Source organism: Caretta caretta, chromosome 2, assembly GCF_965140235.1.
Source record: "Caretta caretta isolate rCarCar2 chromosome 2, rCarCar1.hap1, whole genome shotgun sequence".
Classification (NCBI taxonomy): Eukaryota; Metazoa; Chordata; order Testudines; family Cheloniidae; genus Caretta; species Caretta caretta.
This window is the reverse complement of record NC_134207.1, coordinates 176,148,713-176,175,901: the sequence shown is the minus strand read 5'-3', so window position 1 is coordinate 176,175,901 and position 27,189 is coordinate 176,148,713. Positions and strand designations below refer to the sequence as shown.

Here is a 27,189-nt window from a genome sequence, read left to right as displayed (position 1 = left end):
GACACCATCATAGGGCCTAATCACATCAGCCACACTATCAGAGGCTCGTTCACCTGCACATCTACCAATGTGATCTATGCCATCATGTGCCAGCAATGACCCTCTGCCATGTACATTGGTCAAATTGGACAGTCTCTACGTAAAAGAATAAATGGACACAAATCAGACGTCAAGAATTATAACATTCAAAAACCAGTTGGAGAACACTTCAATCTTCTGGTCACTTGATTACAGACCTAAAAGTTGCAATTCTTCAACAAAAAAACTTCAAAAACAGACTCCAACGAGAGACTGCTGAATTGGAATTAATTTGCAAACTGGATACAATTAACTTAGGCTTGAATAGAGACTGGGAGTGGATGGGTCATTACACAAAGTAAAACTATTTCCCCATGTTTATTCCCCCCCTCCACCCCCACTGTTCCTCAGACGTTCTTGTTAACTGCTGGAAATGGCCCACCTTGATTATCACTGCAAAAGGTCCCCCCCCCCCGGTAATAGCTCCCCTTAAGTGATCACTCTCCTTACAGTGTGTATGGTAACACTCATTGTTTCATGTTCTCTATGTATATAAATCTCCCCACTGTATTTTCCACTGAATGCATCCGATGAAGTCAGCTGTAGCTCACGAAAGCTTATGCTCAAATAAATTTGTTAGTCTCTAAGGTGCAACAAGTACTCCTTTTCTTTTTGCAGGGAAAGTGTTCTTAAAATGAACAACATGTGCTGGGTCATCATCCAAGACTTCTATAACATGAAATATATGGCAGCATGCAGGTAAAACAGAGCAGGAGACATATCATTCTCCCCCAAAGGAGTTCAGTCACAAATTTAATTAATGCGTTATTTTTTTAATGAGCATCATCAGCATGGAACCATGTTCTCTGGAATGGTGGCCAAAGCACGAAGGGGGCATACAAATGTTTAGCATATCTGGCACATAAATACCTTGCAATGCCGGCTACAAAAGTCCGATGCAAACACTTGTTCTCACTTTCTGGTGACATTGTAAATAAGAAGTGTGCAGCATTATCTCCAGTAAATGTAAACAAACTTTTTTGTCTTAGCGATTGGCTAAATGAGAGGTAGGACAGAGTGAACTTGTAGGCTCTAAAAATTTGCATTGGTTTGTTTTTGAGTGCAGTTATGTAACAAATCTACATTTGTAAGTTGCACTTTCACGACAAAAAAATTGCACTATAGTACTTGTATGAGGTGAACTGAAAAATACTGTTTCTTTTGTTTATCATTTTTACAGTGCAAATATTTGTAATCAAAAATTATATACACTTTCAGTTACAACACAGAATACAATATATATGAAAATGTAGAAAAACATCCAAATATTTAATAAATTTCAATTGGTATTCTATTTAATAGTGCGATTAAAACTGTGATTAATCATGATTAATTTTTAATTGCAATTCTTTTTAGTTAATCATGTGAGTTAACCGCGATTAATCGACAGCTCTTGTTGTTTTTGTTTTTTGACTTTTTTAAATAAAACATTGGCAGTTGTTCAAAGCGGCTTTGTGATTTGAAATGTTAGAAGTGGACCCAGCTGGATGGATTATGGTCTGAGTGCAGATGAGGGGGTCAAAGATACATGATAAATGCGATTTACCACATGTTGCTAATGTATGTATTTTGTGCCAATATGAACGCATGTATCCTTTCTCTCGCTCACATATATGCAAAATATTGCTATGTTACACTGGTGCAACCCCACTGACTTCATTGAAATTACACTGGTGAAACCAAGAACTGATTTTCGCTTTATATTGTTTTGGTCTATAGACTTTCTGAGGGTTTTTTTGTCTTTGCCTGTTCTCTGCAATGTTGTCTCCTTATTGTCAGAAGTGCATTTTCCACACTATTGAAGAGCATTGAATGGTTTGTATGGGGTTAGGGCCATTATCAACCACAAAGTGTGGCAAGTCAGGTCTAGAAGAAGTTGGCTGGCCATGGAGTAGAATGCATGGTGTGTTCCCTTAAGAGGCACATTTCTTTTGTGTTCCAAGGAACTTGGGAAGGCACTGTGCTTTGTGGTGCGATGTGGCTCAGCCCTGACCCTGACATTAGGCTTGCCTCTACAAAGGCAGAATTGAGTGCTGAGTAAGGATTGCTGGATTTAGCAGTGTGTATTTTAGAGCACTTGCACTATTGATTTCTCCATTTTAGCTAATTCAGAAACATAGAAAAGTTACTGCTGTGAAATTTGTGCTCATTTCAGGTGTCGTGAGCACAGGAATTGGTATAACTGGATGAAATTTTAGGTCTCTCTTGTCCACTTTCCAACTTTTAAAGGTTGCTTGTATTGAATGATTGAGAAAGTGGAAAAATAGGATTCTCCCCATGTCCCATGTGTTATGGTGACATGAGGAATCCCTGCCTGACCCTGAGGCAATCCGTTTACAACTGGTCGAATGGGTGTACTGTAGGCAGGCATGTATAGTATAGCACAGCACACAACTTTCTGGGAGATCATTAGGTTTAATTATTTCATTGCTAGATCTCTGTAACTAACTGCACTCAACTGTGTTAGGGATCATTCTGTGTGTAATGGCCAGTTTGGTTTAGTGTTGGAGGAGGGTGCTGGGGTGGCCAGAATATGTGTACATATTTCAAATTGCTAGCCATATCCCTGCCCTCAGACATTCATCTGATGCCCTTGCATCATTGCTTTGGCTTCCATAGTTGCAATGCTATTACTGCTTCTAAAATAATTTTGTGCTCTTTAAACACAGATAATAAAATCTTGCTAAATTACTTGTCTCTGGGACCTTCGTTGGCTGTGATGACCTCCTCAGTAATTTGACAGCTTTTCGATGCTCTCCTAAGATTATATTGATTCACAGGAACACCCTCAACATGCACACACACTGCTGTGTTAATCTGTAAAATCACATTTGTGTGCACTGAAACTTGTAGAATAAAAATCTGCTGCCTTTTTATATTGGGAGACGTTGTATTCCATTTCTATACATTTCTGCAGTTGGAAAGAAAATTTGTTAGAAGAAAACGCACAACATCGAGTTACATCAGGAACATTCCAGGATTTAAAAAAAAAAGTTCAATTTGTTGGGCAGTCAGTGTGGTCTAATAGATAATACATTGGACTGGGAGTCAAGAAATTTTGGTTCTATTCTCAGCTCTTCCAGTGGCCTGCTACGTGACATTGGGTAAGTCATTTCAACTCTGCCTCTGTTTTCACCTCCTGTATATGTGTCTTTTGTAGGGTCAGGGCTTTAGATTTTACCTCACTGGGGTAGTGACTGTCTCTTACTTTATTTTTGTACTGCACCTAGCACAGTTACATATGTTACTTTTGTGCATTATGTTTATTTTGAATTGGGGTATATTACCTAAGAACTGACATACTTGGTCAAACCAGTGGTCCATTTACCCAGTATCCTGTCTACAAAAATGGCCAGTACCAGATCTTCAGGGGAAGTATACAGAACAGGGAAATTTTGGAGAGATCCACCCGTGTCTTGCTCTCTCAGCTTCTGGCAGTTAGAGGTTTAGCGTCACCCCGAGCGTGGGGTTATATCCCTGAACATCATGGCTGATAGCGATTGATGAACCTATCTTCCATGAATTTATCTAGGTGTTTTTGGGTTTTTTTTAAACCCAGTTATACTTTTGATCTTCACACTATCCACTGGCAATGAGTTCCACAGATTAATTGTGCATTGTGTGGAAAAAGTGCTACCTATTTTTTGTATTAAACCTGCTGCATATTCATTTCATTGCGTGGCCTCTGGTTTCTGTATTGTGGAAAAGGGTAAATAATACTTCCCCCCCCACCCCATTCATGATTTTATAGACCTATTGCACAGGTTATGTAATCCCATAATTTAAGGATGATTAAAATATTGAACCATTTTCCCCCAAGCTTGGCTTGACTTTCTTTCGTTGGTGAAGACTATGCTCATGCCAAGTTTCAACTTTTTCTTCTGTTTTATTTTCTTTTTTAAGATAAATTAGTTGATATAAAATGCCAGAACGTTTTTCACAATGGGAAAAGAATATTTTAGAAAAATCTTGAACTAAAAAATAACTAAGCCGATTGATTTCAAGCCTTTCCTAAGAAAAACTACCCTTGGGGTGATACCAACCAGGGTAAATTTCAGTCCTGAAAGAATTGATAGATGATTAAAAATAGGGGCTTAGGTATAGAAACCACTGCTCAACCTTGACCATGAATTAAACACTACTGGGAACACCTGTGCAATTTTTTTTGTCACTTCCTCAGAATCTATGGAGTCAGGTTACAAATTAAGTTCTATGTGAGCCTGGCAAAATTGCCATGAAAATTTGCCAGTTTAATCAAAAAACATACTCAGCTGCTCTTCACCAGGATGAATGAAAACACTAATGATATTTTACATGCTGATTTAAAAAAAATACTTGTTCGGGTTGAGTGGGGAAGCAGAATTTTAGAAAGCCATCTATCTTTCATCTATTCTAGCTGAAACCCGAAGCAGATATTTTGCGGAAGTGCCTTCCTTCTTTTCCTTCACCAGATGGATGCATATACAATACCTTGTCTGTGGATGCTCACTGGAAACCCCCAGCAGCATTTCTTGTCTATTTTTGGTGAGTTGATTGATGCAGGAGTACGATGCTAGCACAAATGCGGAACCTACATGGGCGTAATGAGTGCGTGCCACCTTTTCACAGTTCATTAGCTGTGGTTTGCAACCAGTACGCTGCCCGTTACAGCTGGAGATCTCCACCTTTCTTTGTCAAGAAGTGCAACTCGTAAAATGCTCTCAGTACTGGGAGCGTGGGGGAGGAGAGAGCGCAGAGATCCCCAATTAGATAGGAAGGAAATTGAATGGTGCGTGGTCCCCAAGAGAGGGAGGTACAGCTGCTAAAGCAGGAACCGTGCCTTCCCGGGCTATCATTTCAGATAGGTCTCTTTTGTGTGAGAGAAAGAAATTGATGATGAGCACCCATGAGGATAACGGGCTAGGGGAGAGCCATTGGGAGGGATCTGAAAACAATATAAGGAAATGGAGAAGAAGGCAAGCTGGACTCATTTGGCCTGGTGCTGCTCTCACTTACACCAGGCTAACCGCTTTGATTGCAATAGTTACTGCCCATTTGTGCCAGCGTAGCCGAGAGAGCTGACTCAGAGCCAGTGTGTGTATGGGTGAGATGGATGGAATCCGAGTGTGCGTTTGTTGGATTCTGTGTGTAATCCTGTGCGTGCTGCATTAAATGAGCGTGTCCCGGATTCTATGCGTGAGGGGGGCGGGGAAGTGGTGAATTCCGCGAGGGAATTAGGTGTGACTTGGACCTTCTGGCTGCAGAGGTGTCGGGTGTGCACGTGCGTGCCATTCCATTTGCGAGGAGGAAGGGGTGGCCGTGAACTACCATGCTCAGGGCGAAAGGTGTGCGTTGGAGCCTGGACTGGGGGTCTTGGGTCCCAAGTCCTATGTGTGTGTGTGTGCGTTACATCTCTGTGTGGGGAGGTGTATTCCAAAGCGGTGTCACTCCTGGAGCGTGCTGGACCACGACACGCGTCCATGCAGGCGTGTGAGTGTGCTGGAGTCGATACGTGCGATGGGGGAAGACTCAGCACAGGCTGGCGGTGTGCGCGGGCGGGGAAGGAGGAGCCGGAGCCGGGGAAGGGCCGGGTGGCGCTGAGGAGTGCGAGCCGCGGCTTGCGGTTGGCTCCATCCGCCGGGTACCCGGAGAGGGGAGGGAGGCTGGAGGTAGGGCTGGGGGGGAGGAGGAGGAGGAGGAGGGAGCAGGCAGCGGCAGCGGCATTAGCGTTGCAGGCGTACCAGTGCGGCTGCCGGTGCTGCTGGACTGTGGGGCGTCTCCGCCCGGGACTGACACCCGCACCCCGCCGGCGCTGAGGGGACGCGGCGCGGGCCGGGCGCTGAGCTCTCCCGCGGCCCCGGGCTGCCGCGCGCCTGCCCAGGAGCCGCACGTGTGGGATCTAAAACCCGCCCTGGCTCCTGCGCGGGGGAGCATGATCTGTGCCCGGGCCGGCATCCTCCAGGTAGGGGGCTGCCGCCTCTCCCTCCCTCCCGTCTCCGCCCCCACCCCAGGCACAGCCGCTCGCGGCGGGATGGGCTCTTCTTCCCTCGACTCTTAGGGGAAGAAAAGGCCCTGGACGCCCCTGGGGAGGCTTAATTTTACTCCTGGTACGAGGCGGGGGGGTGGGTGGGGAGAGGTAGTTGCCCGCCCCTCCCCCCCCATGACAGGTTGTCTCTGCAAACCGGGAGGTGTGGGGGGTCAGATGCACAGCCTGGGTGTTGGTAAAAAGGCAGCAATAACGTTCATAGCTTGCTTGGTTTGGGGAAGGGTGGGCTCTTGTCAATGAGGGAAGGGACCCGGTTGTCTATTAAGACGTGGGCCTTCTGGTAAATGGTCCATGCTGCTGGCTATATTAGCGTGCATGGGCTGGCAGGTCATACAACAAAGAAGCCCTCCTTCCCCCAGGCAATTTGTTTTGTTGGACTGAAACAGGTAGAGATGATTGGCTGAAGGGTTAGGATGGCAAATGTGTAGCTTTGCCTCACCCGTTTGATACAGAACTCAAGATGCAGTGGCAGGGGTTGTGTGTGTGTGTGCGCGCGTGTGTGCCATGTCATTTGTTTCAGAGCATCTTTCAGTCCCACTGCTGGTTTGGGGTTGCCCGATCTGGGAAGGGAAATGGAAAGCCATATGTATGCTGTGTGTTGGATGCTTGTGTTGATGGGGAGCGGGAAACGGTGGTGTGGATCTTGTTCTCAGGACAGCATGTAGGATGTGTTTGATTATTTGCTTAACGATTGTCATCTGAATTTCACTAGCAAGCAAATAATGTAGAATTATTGTGAGTTACATGCCATCAGTAGTTGGCCTCACTTTGAGAATGTGAACATAGAGGTTACAATAAAGAGTCCCATACTGGATTTTTGATGATGTTTATTATTATCTGGGCTCCCCTCCCTTCAGTTTCTGGCTCCTTGATAATGCAGCACATTTTTAAACATAAACTGTTTGCTTTTTTTCTCTATGTTGTTCTGAGATAATCGTATAATTGCTACGTTTATTTTTGTTATTACATCATAACATTTTAAGTCTTTTATCACTTGTCATAGGCAGTTGAATTGTCACCACTTATTTTAAGTATGTTAAGATCAATTGGCATAGTCATAAAAATATAGCTTGTAAAACGGTCAGATACTGCTTTTATCATTTAGCATAGCATGTGCACATACAGTTAATTTGGCTTCAATTTGCACCACAGCCTGTGTAATTTGTTTTTAATAGTTGCAGAAAAATAATTTGGCCTGGATCTAGTTTTTTGTATCCTTCAATTTAGAGCTGCAGTAGTACCTTTTTACGCTGCACTCAGCTGAAGTGCGTAGAGAGGCTGTACAACAATCACTCAGACTAAAGGAGAATCCTTCTGCTACCCTCTTGTTCATGCATTTAATATCCTGCTATCTGATTCAGTGGGGCACGTATCCCTATAGGAAGAGAGCAGCAATTAGGGGATATGGAACTGCTTTACCAAAAATGTCACACAGCAGGCTGTCAGTTGTGCCTTTCTGATCAGTGACCATACTAGGATTGTAGTTATTACAGTAATTCATTTTAGATTGGGGATTCATTTTGAAAATTTGGATTTTCCACTAAGAAGGGATTATCATTCCTCTGTCTAGTGTTTGTTTTTTGTAAATGGAGTACAGCATGTATTCTGGCTGCAGTCTGTACTTGGCTTGTTCCTGTCTCTGAAATACACACATCACCGGGATACATAGGTGCTATGTTTATTTCCATTTGCCAGCACCAGAAATAAACTTAAAAAGCAGTGTGCTTTTTGTCAATGTACAACATTAATCCTGTGATGGAATTCCCAATCAGGTATGGGAAGAAACAGTATGTCTTTCCAGATTAACTATTAGTTCTGTTTGTTTGTTTGTTTGTAGTGTTCTAGTTTGAAAATATTGAATTGAAGAGTTGGCTAAAATCAGAGTTTTTGCATAGTCAGGGCTTGAGAAGAGCAGTAAATGAACCAAAATGTGCCATGCACTATCTCTTGTATAACGTATTAAGGAGTGTGTTGCAAGCACACACTTCGGAATTTGGATTCCTAAACAGGTAGAAGGAGTTAAGTTAACATAAGTTAAGTGACTCCTAAGTAGTTTTTACTCAAGCAAAAACTGTTAAAAATAAATAAATCCAACCCTAATTTGGACAAATCAAGAACTTCAGACTCATTTTATTATCCTAAATCCACTAAAAAAAGTACAGGTTTCAGAGTAGCAGCCGTGTTAGTCTGTATTCACAAAAAGAAAAGGAGGACTTGTGGTGCCTTAGAGACTAACAAATTTATTTGAGCATAAGCTTTCGTGAGCTACAGCTCACTTCTATCCCAAACTAAAAATTCCAGTCTATATGATAGATTTTTGCCAGCACTACTAAATTCTCATATGTTGACAAAGATGTACAATTTATCCTGAAGACAAGCACTTACAATTTAACTGGCATTTCTTCAAACTTAGACATGAAGGTATTCACTTATTACCCATTTGATTTTCAACATCTATATAATATGGCCATTTCAAGAAAGATCTCACTATCCATTAATATTTTAGTTCCCCAATGTCCTTCTTACAGTATCTTAAGGTAATGATGGATCAAAGGAGATTGTAACATTTCAATTAGTGTTTTTAAAAAGTCCCCTTCAGGACTAGAGCAGGTGGAAGTGAAGAGTGGGGAATTAAACGGTCAGGGTTAAAATCATATAGGGTCAGTTTTTCCCCTCCACTCTTGCAAGGGAAGGAGTGCAAACAGCAGTGCATTTGCGGTTTGGTGGGGGGCACAGAAAGGAGGAATGCCGGCTCTGTAGGATTCTCTCCCTCCTGATCACAGAGAGGCTAAACATTGCAGGAAGTAGACTGCAGCATAGACTGCCCTCCGGGGCTGGAGCACCCACAGGAAAAAATTAGTCGGTGCTCTGCACTCTCCGGCAGCCAAGCTCCCCTCCCCAATGCCCCACCTCCTTCTCCCCCCCCCCCCCCCCGAGCGTGCCGCGTCCCTGCTTCTCCACCTACCTCCCAGCATTTCCCGCCCAGCCACCGCCAAACAGCTGTTTGCACGCTAGTGGCAGGGGAGAGGGGAGAGGGGAGGAGTGGGAATGTTGTGTGCTCAGTGGAGGTGGCGGGAGAGAGGCGGGGCCTCATGGAAGGGGTGGAGTGGGGGCAGGGCCGGGGGCAGAGCCGGGGTCAAGTATCCATGGAAAACAGGAGAAGGAAGTGCTTATGGACTGCAGATGGGGAATAGGGGAGCTGGTAGAGGGAGGGTTAGTGTCTGCATTCAGCAACTATCCTTGGCAATGTATTGCCACCCCATCCCTAACTCCATGTGGATCCTTGGACTAAATAAATGCTGACCCTGTCATCTTTAACTAACACAATTCTTTCTGCACAGCAAATTCCCTACCCCTAAAAGGAGTGGTCATCCAGAAGGCATTAGCAGAATGGCTCCTGAGGAGGCTGTGCTGCCATGGAGGTCAGAAAGCAGCATGAAGGCGTAGTGCCTTTGTGGATCTGCCAAGACCTTGGGAGATCTATCTGTTTGGAAGTTGAACTCCTTTCAGTTCTGGAGGGGCAAATACCACCACTGTGATGGTAATACTAGGTGGAAGCTCATTAGCCTTGTCCATATTGGGAATTAGAAAAAAAATCCCACCAATGACAGTTTCATTGGGAGCCCTAGTGTAGACAGGGCTCCCACCACCACATCTATTTCTACTGCAATGTTAGCTAAACCAGCTTTCCAGTAAATGTAACTAACATGGTGGTAAACACACTGGAAGTCACCAGAATCTTGTCTACACCAGGGCTTTTGTTTGTGCTTCCATTTTTATTTATTTTGTAAAATTCCCGAGTGTAAGCCTGGCCAGAGAGTCAAAACCTAGATGAATAACATCTAGATGAATAACCCTCCTAGAGGATGATTTGGCGTATATTTTTAAAATATATACCCACATTTATTTTCTCATGTGTTATCTATGGTATATCAGTCTGACCATTAAAATTCAAAGAATTTGAAACACCTTCCCATTTTATTTTTTTGCTACTTTTGCTTAACTGTTTACTTTTAGTATCTCTCTCCGTCTTGACAATAAAGAGACGAGTCAATTTCACTTCTTTTTAAAACTTCTGTTTGGTTTTAATTTTTGGTCCATTTTACTATCAGGTTTCCATGGACCAGCACAATCTCATAAACACTGTATGGCAAATACTGTAGGTAAGTATTTATTTTCTTTTTTAAAAACCTCCACAAATACATTGTCATTTGGCATCAGATTTGGTAAACATTTATTGTCATGAAATTTAGAATTTGGGCCAAATTTGACATAACCGTTACCTTGAGATTTATTCTTAAATAGAAAACAGGATATTCTTGTGTCTCTCTGTGCATACCAGTGAAAAACACATGCTGATGTGACGAGAAAAAAGTAAAAGTGCAGACATTAATAATAAAAGGCATGCTGGCCACATATTCCAATAAATGATGTACAATCAAGTCTTGAGCTTATCAAGATATTTGAAAAATAAGAAGAAAAGCTAGCCAGTTCTTTGGCTTCTTCAGGCTAGGATCATCTTCGTCATACTCCATGAATGGTAGCCAAGTGGTAAAGGAACTGATTTATGAGTCATTCTTAGAGTTTGTCATCTTTTCTATGGCTAGGACATCCTATAATTGAATAATCCATTTATTCCAGGTGGGCGGTTTCAGGTTATGCCATTCTGTTGCATTGACCAATGAGCAGCTGGCAAAAGATGACATTTGGGCTTCTTGGGCCTCATTCTTTACTGTGTTACACCATGTGTATTCAGTTACACCTCTTTGCAGTCAGGTCAAAGTGGGTGTAAAACACTATCAAATGTTAGCATTCATACCATTTTTGAGAGGTGTAAGAAAAGAAAATGCAGTCAATCACAAATTCCCTATGTATTCTTTACTGGGGTTGGATGGTGGCCCTGATTTTCCACATGGTGCAGATAGTGGAAAATCAGAGCCACGATCCAACCCCAGTAAAGAACACATAGGGAATTTGCGATTGACTGCATTCTTTTCTCTCATAACTGTCCCATTTGTGTCAATAGGAGTTTTGGCTAATTAAGGATTGCAGGTCTATCCCATGGGAGAAAAAAACACCTGTTTGTATTCATTTGTTCAAGCAAAAAAGGATGTGGATGTATTAGCTCAGCTGAAGTAGCCCTGATTAGGAATTTCAGCATGGGCCATGTTGTGCTTAAGCGTTTTGACTGCCCATTTCCTTGAAATCCTAGGCCCTGAGTACTTTTAGAGGCTGTGAACAAGATTCTACTCTTCTTTATATTGGTTCTGTGTCAGGAAAGTTGCTCTTGATTTACACCAGTGTGAGATCTGAATCAGGCCCTCTTTTTGTGATAGAATGAATACCATGTAAAGAGGTAGCATGATCGAGTGGATAAGGCACTGAACTGGATACGGGGTGATTTGGATTCTAGTCTAGGGGCTGCCATTAACCTTCTGGGTGACCTTGGCCACTTCATCTCTCTGTGACTTTGTTTCCCCTCTCACCCTTTGTCTAACTTTTCTATTTAGATTGTAAACTTTTCGGGGCAAGGACTCTCTCTCACTAGGTGTTTGCCCAGCACCTAACACAATGGTGCCTGATCTTGGGTAGGGACTATAGCAGCTATCATAATACAAATAATAAAGTATGGTACTTCTGAATATACTTTTTTTATGCTGTTTCATTACCTGGCTAACAAGGGAGAACCCTCATGCTCTTGTTTTGAGATTTCAAAATAAATGATCAGCCAAACTCATCCTAGACATCAGGGCACAGTAGTGTATCCCAAAGTTCTTTGCGAACTCTGTGCAGCCAACATTCCCTTAATGGAGAACGTAAGGTTGGTGGGGAAGAAAATGTGTGCATACCCGTCAAAAATGCTGTTGTTGAGACTTTTGCTGAGGTTTCATTTTTATGGATTGAGTAAAGACGCCTCTCTTTTTCACACGTTCTGCATAGGGGCAGGCCTATGCCATTCCCATAGGCACCGTGATGTCTGGTATTCTGGGCATGCATGAGTGGCCATGCTACTGGTAGACCACTGACATTTGGTTAAAGCCTGAAGTTAAATTCCCATCTAGGTCTTTAGGTTGAAATACATGTTTGTCCCAAAATTAAAACCCATTTAAACTTGAGAGTTCTTAACTCCTAAAACAGTAGTATGTACAGAAGGTCTCCTGTACTGAATTGCCTATATTTAGGTAAAACTGAACTTGGATTAAATGAATAATTTCTTACATGTAGTCTACACAGACCTTAAAGAGATCTGATAGAACGATTTGTCATCCATCTGCCCATTCAGTAGTCATCTGGGAAAATTAAGGTGCTATTATGTTATATATTTTACATTTTAAAAATATTGTTTAGTTAACAATAAGATCTTGAAAACTAGAAACTGAAATCTGTCTTCTTACTGAATTGATTTTCCACTTCGTGACCACACACTAGGCTGCAGAGCCAGATTTTTGGGATCTGGGAAAACTGCAACTCAGTGGAGTATAGGATTTATTGGAGGGGAAATTCATGTGGGATAATCCCAAATTTCACATGGAGCTGTTGTCTGGATGCACTGATCAATGTGCTTCAGGCTTTGCCAATATTAATTTAAAACCACTGTGTGCTATCATGGTATACTTTTGCAAAAGGGAAGATCTCTGTTACTGCTCCTTCCAGCCACGGGTGGGTAAGGAGTAAGAAGTTCTAATTTTTGTTATTTCCTCCTCCTTCCTGCCATGGGGGAGGGAGAGAGTAAGAAGGAAAAAAAAAGAATGGGTGTTGGGTTAAAGAGACATTAGGACAAATCCTTCTCTCATGTACACTGGTGCAATTCTAAGAAAGTCTGAATTGAGAACAGAATAGAGGGGGTAACCGTCTCCAAATCCTAAATGTGCTGCTGTGCTGGTGGTGCACTCCTTTTTCCCCAAAGGGAAAAAATCCTACTGAAGCATTGTTTTCAAACACACACCTACCAACACTGGTATAACATAAATTACAGGGACTTTGCTAACATATATAAGAAGCAATAAGGTAGGTCAAATTGGGACCTGTCAATACTGATAGTATTCCTTTAAGAAGGTATGTGATTTTATTTTGCAGCCAGTATCCTATTGCAGACTCAGCAAAATGGCAAACTGTTGTTTTGTCACATTTAGTGCTGCACATCTATCATTTATTGGCCATGCAATATTTGGCTTGTATAATTAATTAGGGTAGAAAAGATGTACAATGTACACTCATCATTTTGAGTTTATATAGAAATGCTTTCTTTTTTGCATATAAATATATGTTTGTTGGAGGAGGAGCATTCAGTATATGCTGTGTGAAGCAGCATATTGTAAATGGCAAATTTTTGTTGCAACTATAAGATGCATCTGGCAGTAGATGAAATATTTAATTCTGAAGCTGGAACATCAGATTTCCAAACTGATACTGTTCAGGCTTCATGAAAGGCCCATTAGCCATTAAGATGTATGTTGTCTGGGTTATGGAATTGTACATGATATGTAGAGATTATGGATGAGATTCTTTGACAAAGCTAAATTATGCAATGTGAATGCATCATATAATTTTAAATAGTAGGCAGTGCTGGGTCAGCACCATGACTCAGCAATACTACATATATGTACTGAGTCATAACAGTAACTTGAAGCCAAGATGGAAAGACTATTATTAAATCAAATTCCATGGTCCAAAATTGAGTGAAGCTTCCACTAAATATGATGGGAGTTTTGTTCAATTAAAGACTGCAGAATCTGGCCTATTTTTACTATCTATCCAAAACTGAACATCACAAGGAATATGGGCTACTATTTTGCCAGTCCCAAGCTTTGAAACTTTGTTCTAATCATGCTAACATCAGATCCAAAGCAACAGAAATATATGCTGTATTGCCCACTCAAACATTCAAAAATAATGAGTTGGAACCCCTCCCCCCAAATCATGAGATATTTTTAAATGGTTGGGTTCTTTCTATCTATTTCTGATTCTTGAGTCTTTAAGATACCTTCTGGTCACATTGTTAATCTTTTTTCTGCAAACGTGAGGACTAGAAACGTACTTAAAAAACAAACACCACCACCCTCCCAAAAGCTGAGATTCTCACATAATCATATAACTCCAGGAGCTGGGGTTTTCGATAAAACATCAAATATTGCATTACTTGTAATAAAATCATGAGAATTGGCAACACTGTTTATGAAGGCCAAAGTTCATTCTCTTTTTATTTTTCTTCATTTTTTTTCATTACTTTATATAATTAAAAACAAAATAGTAAACTAAAAGGGGCACTGTCCACCTAGACATTACAATTCTGTCTGCACTTTCAGTAGTGTCTTGGATCATAATCTAGCATTTTGCCACAGTGCCATATTGGGAGAATAAAAAATCTTATATTCTGTAGTGTCTTTATAAAGCCAGTAAATCTGAAATCGGAGGTGGCAATGTGGCTATGGCATTCTCTCCTTGCTCCTTCTGTTTCTTGCTGTACCTGGGGCCAATATTTGTGCAGATATTTGTATAAATTAACTCAAGGGATGATGCGGAGAACTGGGACCCCAAATTAAAAAACAATCTGCAGAATGGCTTCATCACACAATGAAAACATGGATTAATAATTCTCTTAAATTAAAATATTGTCTTGGTTGTACCTAATAGCGTGATGTAGGCAAAAAACATAATGTCTGTGTTTGAGCAATTATACTAGGACAATACTAACAAATTATTAAAATATATCATCTCAGCATAAATGTCTTGAATGCTAAAGTATCTCTGGCTTGTGCGTCCAATTGCATAAAAGGAAGAAGCAGGTGCAGAGAGATCCCATATCATAAAGTGCCTAGGCCAGGCTAACAAATTATTGTGTCTCAAACACTGGATTTTCATATCACTGGAAGGGAAAGGGAAAGATTGGGGCATGGTTTCTGCTTTCCCCTAGTAATGAACAATGACTCTGAAGGAAATGTAGGTGGGACTTTAATGGAGGTACAGTAGAATGTTATGGGCCTTTTTGTAGTTTTGCTTGACATCTCCTTGCTGCTAAGGTTCAGAGGAGGAGGAAGAGGAAGGGGCTGAGTGGCAATTCCCAGAGAACGTAAGCATGCCTTCAGGAGGTCTGGTTTTAAAGAGCAGGTCCTTAATCTCCTTTTTGGAGCTATAGGATCTGCCTGCTGCCCTACCCTCTTTGAGAGTTTAGCGTGAACATTGGTGTTCTGGATGCTCCCAGGTAGGAGTCAGGGATGGGAAGAAGGTTCTCCTGCACTTTCTTCTCTCCCTAGTACACCTGCAATAGAGAGCCAGAATCTGACTTGATAGCTGTACATTTTACCTCCATGTGAATATGACTTTTGGATGCTCAGAATTGGGTTGGCTGCCCAGACTGGGGTCGGAGTGTACCTTGGTGTTCCCCCATTCTACAAAAACTGCTTCTCCTCTGACTTTTGTGGGAAGAGGGGGGAGAAGTGATATCCCAAAAGAGGCTACAGGAGGAGATGGCTGGACTGGAGGAAAGGGCGTTTTCTGTATTTTCAAACTCTTGTCAGAGTGTGAATGAGAATGTGCTGTGGGAACCCTCCACATTTGTTTAAAAAGCAATCCGTGAGCCTTGAATATCATAAAGTTCGTCCATCCCTAAGAACCATTTTAACATTTCACCAAACCTGGTAGAGCATTTCATAAAATACATGTCATGTCCTTTTATTCTTTGTGCACATCATAATGCACAGCTAATAGAAAAATATATTTTAGCAAGGTGTTTCTTTGTACAAGAAAATTAATCTCTGGCAATAAAAGTTGGTGGTGGGTGGTTGGGTTATGTGTGTGTTCAGGTTTTTATTGTAATATTCTTTTTCCAATGATTGGAAATAAATTAGCTGATGCAAATTTTCTTTTGTGGGAATTATTTGTTAGTAATGTATGATTCTGACTTTTGACTGTAAGTTAAATATGGCCCTTGCAACCTTTTTTTCTTGACCCAATTCTGCAAGTGCTCTATGCACATTATAACTTTTGGTGCACAAGTAGTCCCACTAACTTTACTCGCTTGAGTTGTCTTATTGAAGTCATGCACATATGTAAATATTAGCAGGTTCATGGATTGTAAGAGGCCAAGTTGTGCTTGCTTTCTTCCAATTCTCTTCGCAGCATGGCAAGAAATAGACAGAGTGGGTAAGGCATCATGAAGGAGAGTGCTGATTAACAGTGTACCAGCTAGTAGCTTGGACAGGTTCATCATGAATATGATCAGTCTGGTTGATTTGTGACCTCTTTGATCTACTGTCTCTCTCAGAATCATTACAATCTACTTGCTGGCCTTCTGTTAACTCAGAGGTAGGATAACCAGACATCCTGATTTTATCAGGACTGTCCTGATTTTAGGGGCTTTGTCTTTTATAGGGCCCCATTTTCCCCCGTCCTGATTTTTTACCATTGCTATCTGGTCACCCTACTCACAGGGAGACCAAGTTCGCCTTGTTTAGTTACTAACTTTTTGAGTTTTGGTCGGATACTTTTGCTCTTTTTTTGAGATCTGTCCTGATGATGTCTTAATTGGAAGAAACTGGTTCTGTTAGGCTTGGTTAATGCAGTAGTTTTCGGATTTCTGGTACTGTTCTTGGTATGGATTTTGGTGGCTAAAGCAGAATATGGGCAGCTGTGAAGTACGAGATGAAATCCCAGTGCATGAGAACACATATACATTTAGGGCCTTATCCAGTAGTCCTAAAATATGTAAAAATACCCTTGACTAAAATGGAGACTATGTGCAATAACCATGAGTAAAGACTTCTATTTTCCAAGTTGTGATGAGAGAACTTTCCATATATATTTGATAATTAAAGTCAGATTCTACTTTGAAAAGAGACTGTAAAATAAATACGGGGTCCCACACTTACTGTGTTCTGGGGATTTTCAGTTAAAATTTGCTAATAGATAAGTTGTTCCCCCCCGTCCCCCAACTGCCAGCCCTTCAAACTCAGCCAAGGACCTGAAAGTCAAGCTGTGTTCTTTCTGGGTTGTGCACAATTGCCAGTAATAGTGAATCTCTAGGCCAAATTCCTACTCCAGGGCCACTTTATTGTCTTCACATTTTGCCTTCAGTTACACATGTAAACTGTATCACTTTCAGATGTGTTATACTGGTATAACAAACAGAAGGCATAATTTGAAGATGTTTGGATGACATACATGGCCCTCTTAATGGAGTTTAGTTGTCAATTCTGTTGACAATGAATGAGGAGGATGAGAATTTAGTTCCCTCTCAAACTTTTTTTTTCTTCTGCAGGGCTGACAGTAATAGAGGGAAGTAAAATCTCTTGTTACTGAAGTCAGAGGGTAAACTCTGAATACACCACAAGTAGCAGAACTGCTGACTAAAAAGGAGCGACTTTTACATAATTGCTTTTTGGAGTGGAACAGCATTTTAGTAGAGAAACTCAGAGCTGATGAGCAGACTTTCTTAGAGATAGTGAACTAATTTTTTACTGTGATGTTCCTTTTCCATCCTTCCTCCCTCTTGTATTGCACTTAAGTTCCGACAATTTGCTTCTCTCTCTGTCCTTTGCAGGGTTGCTGTTGAACTAGGCTTCCTTGTTCATCTTTTACCACATTGCATCTTTGCGCTGCTGCACCTGCTCCCAAGTCGGATCTTGCAGGTAGCAGTATTCAGGAAGCAGGGTTCAAGAAGCCCTGAAAAGTCTTAGCCAAGTGCTAAGTCACAATACAGAATGTAAGATAGAGGCATTACTATGATCTATAAAGAATCCATGAATTATATATTTAAAACAAGAGACATGGCAAATTAGGCACACCTCTGAATTGTTGATCAAGGTTATTTGGTATGGCAGTTGCTAAGACAGTGTAATAATTATGTATGTTTTCTCTGAATACTAGAGTAAAGAGCTGAATTCATCTCCATGCAGGCTGCTCTGAGGCTGCCATAACTCTCTTTTTAAAAAATATCTCATTACGTCCATTTTCTTGAATATATGTATTATTATGCATAGGTGCTCTGATCACCCTAGTGAAGTTGCTGCTGACTCCTTTCCTCTCTTGGGGTTGCTCATCTCCCACACAGAAAGGAAAGAGAACCTGTCAAAAGCAGTCTGATGAAGTGCAAATATAAAACAGTTATTTATACGAAGTGCTGCAATATATGTGCATGTGGGGAGAAGGGAATCTTCTAACAGAGTTGATGGAAAATTTTCCAGTGGAACTGTTTTTTGTTGGAAAACGCTGTTCTGATTAAATCAAAACATTTCATTAGGTCGTATCAAATTTGTCTAATTTTGTTATGAAAAATTATAAAAATGTTTAATTTTTATAAGGTTGAAATGCTTGTTTAGACTGTCTTATGTTATATTAATATATTCTTGTACATTATAAATTGTAATAAGTATAAGTCAAAAGAATAAAGTTTAAACAAAACATTTTGATCTTATTGAAGCATTTTGATAAGGTTGTTTTGATCTTTTGGAAATTAAAATTTTTCAGAATTTTTGGTTCACAGGAAATGTTGACGTTTCTTTGAGATTCAGGATGAAAGGAAGAACAGAAATTCTGACTGTTGCTGAGCTCTTTTTAACCGGGATGAATGTGTAAAATTACAACTGTCTTCTATGCACCCTCCCCACCTTTTTTTTTTTTTTTAGCCACGGGTCCAATCTCATGCCTGACCTAAGTCCACTGAAATCACTGGCCTTACACTCGAGATGCATTTGGCTAAAGAGGTCTAAAATAGTTGTGATGGGTTGTATTATATTTTCATGGGTTACAGGTGAATGGACTACGGGGTTGAAGGCCATAAAGAACTTCTGCTAACATTTCTGTAACACATTCTTTTAAGAATGGGATACCAAAAGAAAACAATAGACTCATAGACTTTAAAGTCAGAAGGGACCATCATGATCATCTGACCTCCTGCACATTGCAGGCCACAGAACCACATTGCAGGCTACACAACCAAGTTAGCAAGTTAACCTATGGGAGGAACAGAACTATGTGTTATCATTCTCAAAAAAAAAAAAAGATTATGGCTAAACAAAATCATTTTATATTAGGCCCCTGTTTCCTTTTTTATTCTCCTTTTTTCTTTTTCAGTGCACATAGCCTTAGAGTGCTCTTCCAGATTTCTGCAGATATTTTTGTGGTAGTTGAGAACAAACATTTTGCTGCTAGAATCCTTTCATCATTATCTCTTTCCTCCACATCCTCATCTCCTCCCCTCTTTTTCAAAGCACCCTGCTAGTGGAAGCTGGCATTTCCTTTTCACAGTACCATGCTTGCATGTAAAACGTTAAAATATTTTGGGTTAGAACCTCAGGTTGTGTAAATCAGCATAGCTCTATTGCTCTGGTCCTTTGTTTCCAACTGAAATTGGGACCCTCTTATATTCAATTGAAAAGTAAAGGTCCATATTTTAACCAGCTGTGCTATGCTCTAGTGCAGTGAAGGCAAGATCGCTACAGCAGAGTGTTCAAAAGTGGGCTTAATCAAGAAGGAAATGTACTGTTTTGACTTTACATCTACCATGAAAGTGAGAACCAGACTTCATTTTATTGAGCAGGAGAATGATAGCCTTTACTACACAAAAAACATTTTAAGGGCATTTTGCCTTCTACTTCCCATTTCTGTGGTGAACAATCTTAAATGTGCACGATTTTTTTTCATATGCTTCCCTATAAGTCATTCTCATTATATTCAAGCCCTTATTTATATTGCTTGGTGTATTGAGATTTTGATGTGGAAAGATTGCATTTTTCTCAGTGGGTGAGTTTGCTCAGTCATTCATTTGTTCATTGTTCAGAGCACATTCTTCTGGAGCAGTAGCATAGTTTCATTGTTCTCTTCTAAAGATGTAACATCTAACATAATGAAATAAGAGAAGGCTAATCGATATTTTTTATTGTTCTAAGAGTGGTATTTCTTATAATAAATCTGTTCTGTTCAAGATATGGTAGGCAAAATTTCAGGAAGGTTAATTTCTTTTTGTGGATGATTAAAATCAACTCTTATAGTGAAAATCTATTTAAATAAGTAGATTCATACTTAAATAAGGAGCTGCTTTTGTTGTAGTACTCTATTTGTCTTCTGGATAAGCATAAGTTTACTAGTGCACTATAATGTGATTAGTTTAAAGTTTTGCCATTTGGTCTGGGCACTGCCCCAGCAGCATACCAGAGCTTGATGGATACCTGCTGGAGGGGAGTTGGATAGACCAATCTCTCATGATCTCTTGAGATGACTGTTATCACCTCTGCCACCTTGTATCAACATCCTCTAAGTATTCAAGCTATTTTGCCATTCCTGTGTTATGTCATTCTTATTGTTCAACCTGTAAAATGCCAGTGTTGTGGCAAGTTTTCACTTGTTAAATGCAGTGAAGCCAGAATCAGATACAAAAAAGTAAAATATTCTTAGTAACGGTTATTTCTCAAAAGCATGGTTCTGTATTTCCCCAACTTTCTCCAGGCAACTTTATTATTCTGAAAGTATCAAGACTTTTTATACAAGTACGGTTTATTTTGAGTGGGTAACATTAAAAAGTAATAAATACCATATTACAGTCTTGACTTTAATTCTGGTATTACGTAAAATTATAATGTATATTGCAGCAAGCGACTTATATTACACCACAGGTAGGGCCAAATCCTTATGGCAGAGTGCAGCTTGAGTAGGCAGATAAAGTGAAATGAACTCCTCCATGCCAGGCCTTGGAATGTCTGTGGAGCCTCTCTATTGAGTCCCTTTTGGCATAAAGGCCCCTTTGTTGCCCTTATGTGTCCTTGCTATGTGGTGATAGACTGGGCTCTGTTTCAGAGATACTTTTTACACTAGATGCACCAAGAAACAAAAGGGACGGAACTGACCTGTTGGCAGTGGTTATGGAAAAGATACGAAGCTACCAAAACTCAGGAACTGATATACAGCAAAGTGTCTTGCAAAGTCCAAGGATCACTTGTATATTCTTATTCCACTTGAACTGTCTGCAGTTGTTGACACTGCTGATTACTTTCTTCTCTCAATTTCTGTGATCTGTTCTTTCCTGGTTCCCTTCGTACGTAACTGACCTCTCTTTTGGTGTCCGCTTCGGTGGAACCTTATCCTCTTTTCTTCCTTTATCTTTGGCATCTCTGTGTTTTGTCCTTGGTCCCCTCCTCTTCTGATTCTTTACCACCACTTCCACTCCTGTTTTTTAAAGCCACTATCTCTGTGCTGACACTCAAAACTACCTTTTTCTTCCTCCAATCTCAGCTCCTTTGTGCAGTTTTGCATCCCACCTGTACTCCTGATCATAGATGCTCCACAACCATTTCAAACTGGGTCTGTCCAAAACTCAATCTGTTATCTTTTCTTCTAATCCCTCTTTACTTCCTCCTTTCTGTATTACCATTGACACATTCATTTTTTTTTCCTGGCTTGCAATCTTGGTGTCTTCTTTGATTGCTCCTTTTACAGTCTCTTAATCCTTTCTAATGTCACTAAAAGTTTCAGTTCCTCTCTATCCCCAGTACTAAAACCTTTCCCCATACCCATCTCTAAACTTGCCTACTGTTATCTTCTCAGTTGGACAGACTGGCAGGGAGACCAAACATTCCTGCAGCGTAGTCTTTCTTCTCTAAAAAAAGAAAAGGAGTACTTGTAGCACCTTAGAGACTAACCAATTTATTTGAGCATGAGCTTTCGTGAGCTACAGCTCACTTCTGTCACTCTCAGCATGTCACTCCCTCTTTGAATCCCTTTACTGCCTCCCTATCTCCTTACCATATGTAATTCATGCTCATTTTCACCTTCAGGCTCCTGCATAATGTCACTGCCACCTACATCTCCATTTCATGTCCTCTCACTTTTGCTTAATAGACTTTATATCCAACTGCTCCTTTCCTCTCCTCCCACCTTGTGGTATTGCAACATTTTTGATGTTACCCCCTCTACTTGGTGAACAAAAAGTAGGTGACTGCTTGAGTGACTCCTTTCTTTCCTCCTTCAAATCTTTCTCTACGACCTGCTTCTTCTGTGAATAGTCTTTCACAACTCATCTCTTCGCTCCCCTTTTTATCTGAACTGTTGTGCTGTATTTTATCTTGTCTGTGTAAGGCTTTGGGGCAAGGACTGTGACTTATGTTTTGAAAAGGACCAGAGCAGCATGATATAAATTCTTAATGGTCAGACTTTGCGTAATGTTAATATACGTATTATATTAGATCAGGTGACACCGTATATTAGTAAGAAGCATGGTAATTACATTTTCTAAAATACAGGAAAACCTCATTATCACACCCTTGAATTAAAATGTTCTCGCTGAATAAGCTGCTGTTCTTGATGCTGCTCTGCAACACTTTTAGCGTTTTCATTCCTGCGTATAGTATCACTGATTGATAGGATATTGCTGTTTTCCTTTCCCTGTCTACTATGACTTTGTTTTACTGCTTTACCGTGGCATGTGCATGATCTAACATTCAGTGGAAGGAAGTGACCAGCAATAAGCACACAGATACAGTCACTAGCACATAATCACGTAGGGGGGAGGTTTTTATGGCTCACGGGGCAGTTAGGCACCCACTTTCCACAGTATTGCCAACCCTCAAAAATCATGAATTGCTCCTCAAAAATCACATGATTGGCTTAAAAATTATGTGATTTTTTTTTAAAAATAATCTCAGGTTGGGGTCTTTTTGTCTTCTGGTGTTGGGAGTACTTAGAGGATGTGTTTTCAAGCTTTTATCTGCAGTCATGAGGCCTAAAAACATATTTTTAAAAAAAATGAAAACTGAGATTTGCCCATAGTCCCATGAATACAGGAACTGCAAACTTAAGAAAAGCAACAATTATTGTGAAGCACACAAGAGGTAACAAACTGCTTCCATTGAAACTCAATGAGAGTTGAGTGCCTGACTCCCATTTGTGCAGTTGAATCTCTGTCCTGTAAAATTTGGGATAGGAAACATTATTTTCTGTTTTTTTTTTTAATTTGGCCCTATCTTCACTTTCCTTGCAATCCCCTGATCATTATTATAATGAGATTTTTTTTTTACTGAACATGAATGTTATATACTTTTTAAAACACACGTCTTCTCTGAGGGTTAATTGGAAGGAAATCTTTGAAAGCAGGGGGAGAGTCTTTTTACTCAGGCTTTCTGTTCTTAAATAAAGGAATCAAATGGAAATAATCCCCAGTGATAATACCGCAGGGAAGGCTTAATTAAGAAATGAAATTGCATTAAAAATGACCCATTGTGGACTGCCAAAAAGCCAAAAGAAGAGTGAGAAATTTGTTAGCAATGTCTGCCCATCAGTAAGAAGTTGCACAGTGTGCAAAACCTGTGCATATTGACACTGGACAGAAAGGTAGAAAGAGATTTTTAATTAATTACTCCTTTTAAGGCCAGGTTTTATAATCAATATCCCAGTAGTAGTCTGTGAAGCTTCTTTAAAAGCTTAGTGGGTCAGGCTGATAATGTCAAGGGACAATGGCCATCGTGGGTCTATATACATGCTTTGCACACTAGGCTACATGATATTTACTAAACCATCACAGGAATTTTGAGAGAATGGGCCATATGCATCGATGGTATAAAGGCAGCTGTAAATAGTGGAAATTATTTGGAGAGTATAATTTGGAGGGTGCAAATAATTAGCAGTGTAAGTGTTCATTAAAAGCCCAATCTAAAGCCCACTGAAGTAGATGGCAAGACTCCTGTAGATTTCAATGGACTTTTAGTCAGGGCCTATATCCCTTTAATCAGTAGGCACCAGATTCTCAAAAGATTTTCATGCTTACACGGGCAAAGAGTGGGCACAACCTGTGAGTCCATGACACTTACCATGTTGACTGTGTGTGTTCATTTCTGTACCAAGCTCTGCCTTTCCTTTGTTTGGAGGTGAAGGGGTCAAGAATTGGCTGGCAGGAAATCAGCAAAGGATTGGAGTCAATATCTATGTGTGGGAGAGGATATTAAAAACAGGAGCAAAGGCCTTCTGCTGCTCTTTTTTCCTGTTGCCCAGGCTCACCAAATGCATGAAGAGAGAAGCACCTTGGTAGGTCTACTCTGTAGCTGGGAGAGTGCCTACCAGCCTGGGTAGACAGACACCTGCTACCTCTGCTTGAGCTAGCACGCTATAAATAGCGGTCTAGCAGTGTGGACATTACATGGGCAGCAGCTTGGAACTCAGATCCAAGGGTTTGTGCAGGCTCAGACTCAGGCAGCTTGCCCGAGCTGCCGCTTGTGCCACAGTTCTGTTTTTGGTCTGCTAGCTTGAGCAGAGTTAGTGCAAGTCTGTCTACCTGAGCTGGGAGGCATGCTCCCAGCTGCCATGTAGACATACTGACATACTCCCTCTTCTTGTCTCTGTGGCTTAGTGTGGGGTAGTGGTTTAAGAAGTGGCATTGGAAGAAATCACTCCTGGATTCTTTTTCCCAAGTCTGGAGATGAAGATAATCTAGTGGCGCAAGCTGGGGACTGGGAGACAGAACATCTGCGTTCCAGAGCGGCAACAGCATGGACATCTTTTTGGGGTTAGAGCCTGGTTTCTCTCTTCTCATGAAAGCTGCATTTCTTTGCTGCCTTTGTCCTATTCCACAGCACTGAGAGGAATTAATGGGTAATATTGAGGACCCTTTATCAGCTGATGGCTCCCTTTAACCAGGAACTGCTATTTTGCTGTCTGCAATATCAATAAAAATAGAAACAACCTATCCTTCAGGTCTGCTGTCTAGTACCAGACAGTTTACTTGATTTGAGTCTCTTCTGGTTCCAGGCTGCCTTGTTCATTTTAGCTGTGCGCTGCCACATGCTCAGACAAGATTGGGAGCAAAGCCTGACATCTGATCTAAATTGAGGTTTTCTTGCAATTAACTGTTCAATGTGGAGACAGTTGCACTTGCATAAATGAGGTCTCTAGTTACGTTGAAGACAGCTACATCAAAGACCAAATTTCAGTCTTTGAACCACTGAGACACTTGTACTTATCAGGGACAATGTAGATCAAAGAGCACAGGACAAAGCACACAAGAGCTGGGGATAAAGCTTTCTTGGCCAACGGGGTCTGGCTATGGAACAAACTTCCAGAGAAGATCAGGTGAAGTAGAATCTACATGTGTTTAGGAATTGCTGCGAAACTACTTCTTGGAAAAGGCTTATCCACCATAAGAATGATAGCCACAACATTCATAGATTCCAAGGCCAGAAGGGACCATTGTGATTATCACATCTGACCTCCTGTACAACACAGGCCTTAGAACTTCCCCAAAATAATTCCTAGAGCAGATCTTTAGAAAAACATCCAATCTTGATTTTAAAAATTGTCAGTGATAGAGTCTCTACCACAACCCTTGGTAAATTGTTCCAATGGTTAATTACCCACATTGTTAAAAATGTACATCTTATTTCCAGTCTGAATTTGTCTAGCACCACCTCCCAGCTTTCTCTGCTAGACTGAAAAGCCCATTGTTAAATATTTACTCCCCACATAGGTACTTGTATACTGTGATCAAGACACTCACTAACCTTCTCTTTGTTAAGATAAATAGATCGAACTCTTTGAGTTTGTCACTGAGGCATGTTTTCTAATACTTTAATCATTCTCATGGCTCTTCTCTGAACCCTCTACAGTTTATCAACATTCTTCTTGAATTGTGGATATCAGAACTGGACTCACTATTGCAGCAGAGGTTGCACCGTCTCAAATATAGAAGTAAAATAACCTCTCCACTCCTAGTTGCAATTCCCCTGTTTATGCATCCTGGAATCACATTAGCTCCTTTGGCCACAGCATCGCACTGGGAGCTCATGTTCAGCAAGTTATCCACCACGACTCTGACATCTTTTTCAGAGTCACTGCTTCCCAGGATAGAGTCCTCCATTGTATAAGTAAGGCGTCCATCCTTTGTTCCTAGATCAGTGGTTTTCAGCCCGCAGGCCGCTTGTGGCCTAGTCAGCACACAGTTGCGGCCCATGTGACATCATCAAGGCCATACAGGTAGTATATATATTGCGTGGATGCAGCCCACATAATACATAGAGAGCTGCATATGCGGCCCTCCATGGTAAATGGATTGAGAACCACTGTCCTAGATGTATACATTTACATTTAGCTTTATTAAAACACATACTGTTTGGTTGTGCCCAGTTTACCAAGTGATCCAGATCACTCTATATCAGTGACCTGTCCTCTTCATTATTTACCATTCCCCCAATTTTTGTCATTTGCAAACTCTGTCAGTGATGATTTTATGTTTTCTTCTGGGGGATTGCTAAAAAATGTTAAGTAGTGTTTACACATTTACACCTCTGTACACTCTAAAAAACCCAACCAAATCCCAACCCTCCAAAAAACTCCACCCCAAGCAGTATTTTTACCCCAGAGAAATGTCAGAGACTCAGTGAAGTCCAATAGGGACTTTGCTATTGATTTTATATGAAAGGCACTCAGATACTACCGTAATGGGCAGAATTATAAAATGCCAGAATAGGTAGATGGATCGATAGGTATAATGCCACTAGATTAGTTACTCAGTCTTTGCAATCTGCCTGTATAGCTTCACTGTTTCTGGCCATACCTGTCCATAATGTTAATACCTTAAGGAACAGTCCATGGAGTAGACTCTAATGAATGGGCATTGTGGGCAAATTTAGCAGCACCCATGAGGACTTACACCAAAATGTACTCAGCCTAACAGCCACCACCAATGAGTGACATGAATGAACTATACCCTCCCTGGGGTCCAGTAGAAATACAGTTGTGTACTTTAGTCACAGATTAGATGCTGAGAAATGAACATAGTCTTTTATTTTGCTATACAACCATATTGAAAATGAAAGAAGAAAATCTTATTGCCCCTTCTTCTGACCCCAGTGTCACACCCGCTCCCCCCAAGTGGTCGTGGATGTTTGGGGCTTTGCAAATTGGCTCCTCACTGGAAGGGAAATCAGTGTGTGGGTATAATCTAAGGGTAACTTTCTTTATTTACACACATATACCAGTCCTGAAATGAGATGGTCAAACAGCACACAGGGCAATCCCTTCCTTTAGGAATTTCAGCCCAACACTAATGTCCAGTTCCTAGGAGGCAACTCTGCTTCAAGAACTGACTCTAATCAGAGCTCAATCCAGAG

At 40.9% G+C, this 27,189-nt stretch overlaps 1 protein-coding gene across 7 annotated transcripts in view; it reads left to right on the top strand.

The window, feature by feature from the left end:
* The first annotated feature begins 5,766 nt into the window (after positions 1 to 5,766).
* Positions 5,767 to 27,189, top strand: part of HECW1 (HECT, C2 and WW domain containing E3 ubiquitin protein ligase 1) — a 359,505-nt gene continuing 338,082 nt past the window's right edge. For 3 of the 7 annotated variants that reach the window (XM_048839115.2, XM_048839117.2, XM_048839116.2), the window contains exon 1: positions 5,767 to 6,019. In XM_048839115.2, the coding sequence (XP_048695072.2) occupies positions 5,990 to 6,019 (30 nt within the window). In that variant the 5' untranslated portion in view covers positions 5,767 to 5,989. The remainder of the gene's footprint in view (positions 6,020 to 27,189) is intronic. The other 4 variants (XM_048839114.2, XM_075125600.1, XM_048839113.2 and 1 more) reach the window with 2 other exon arrangements.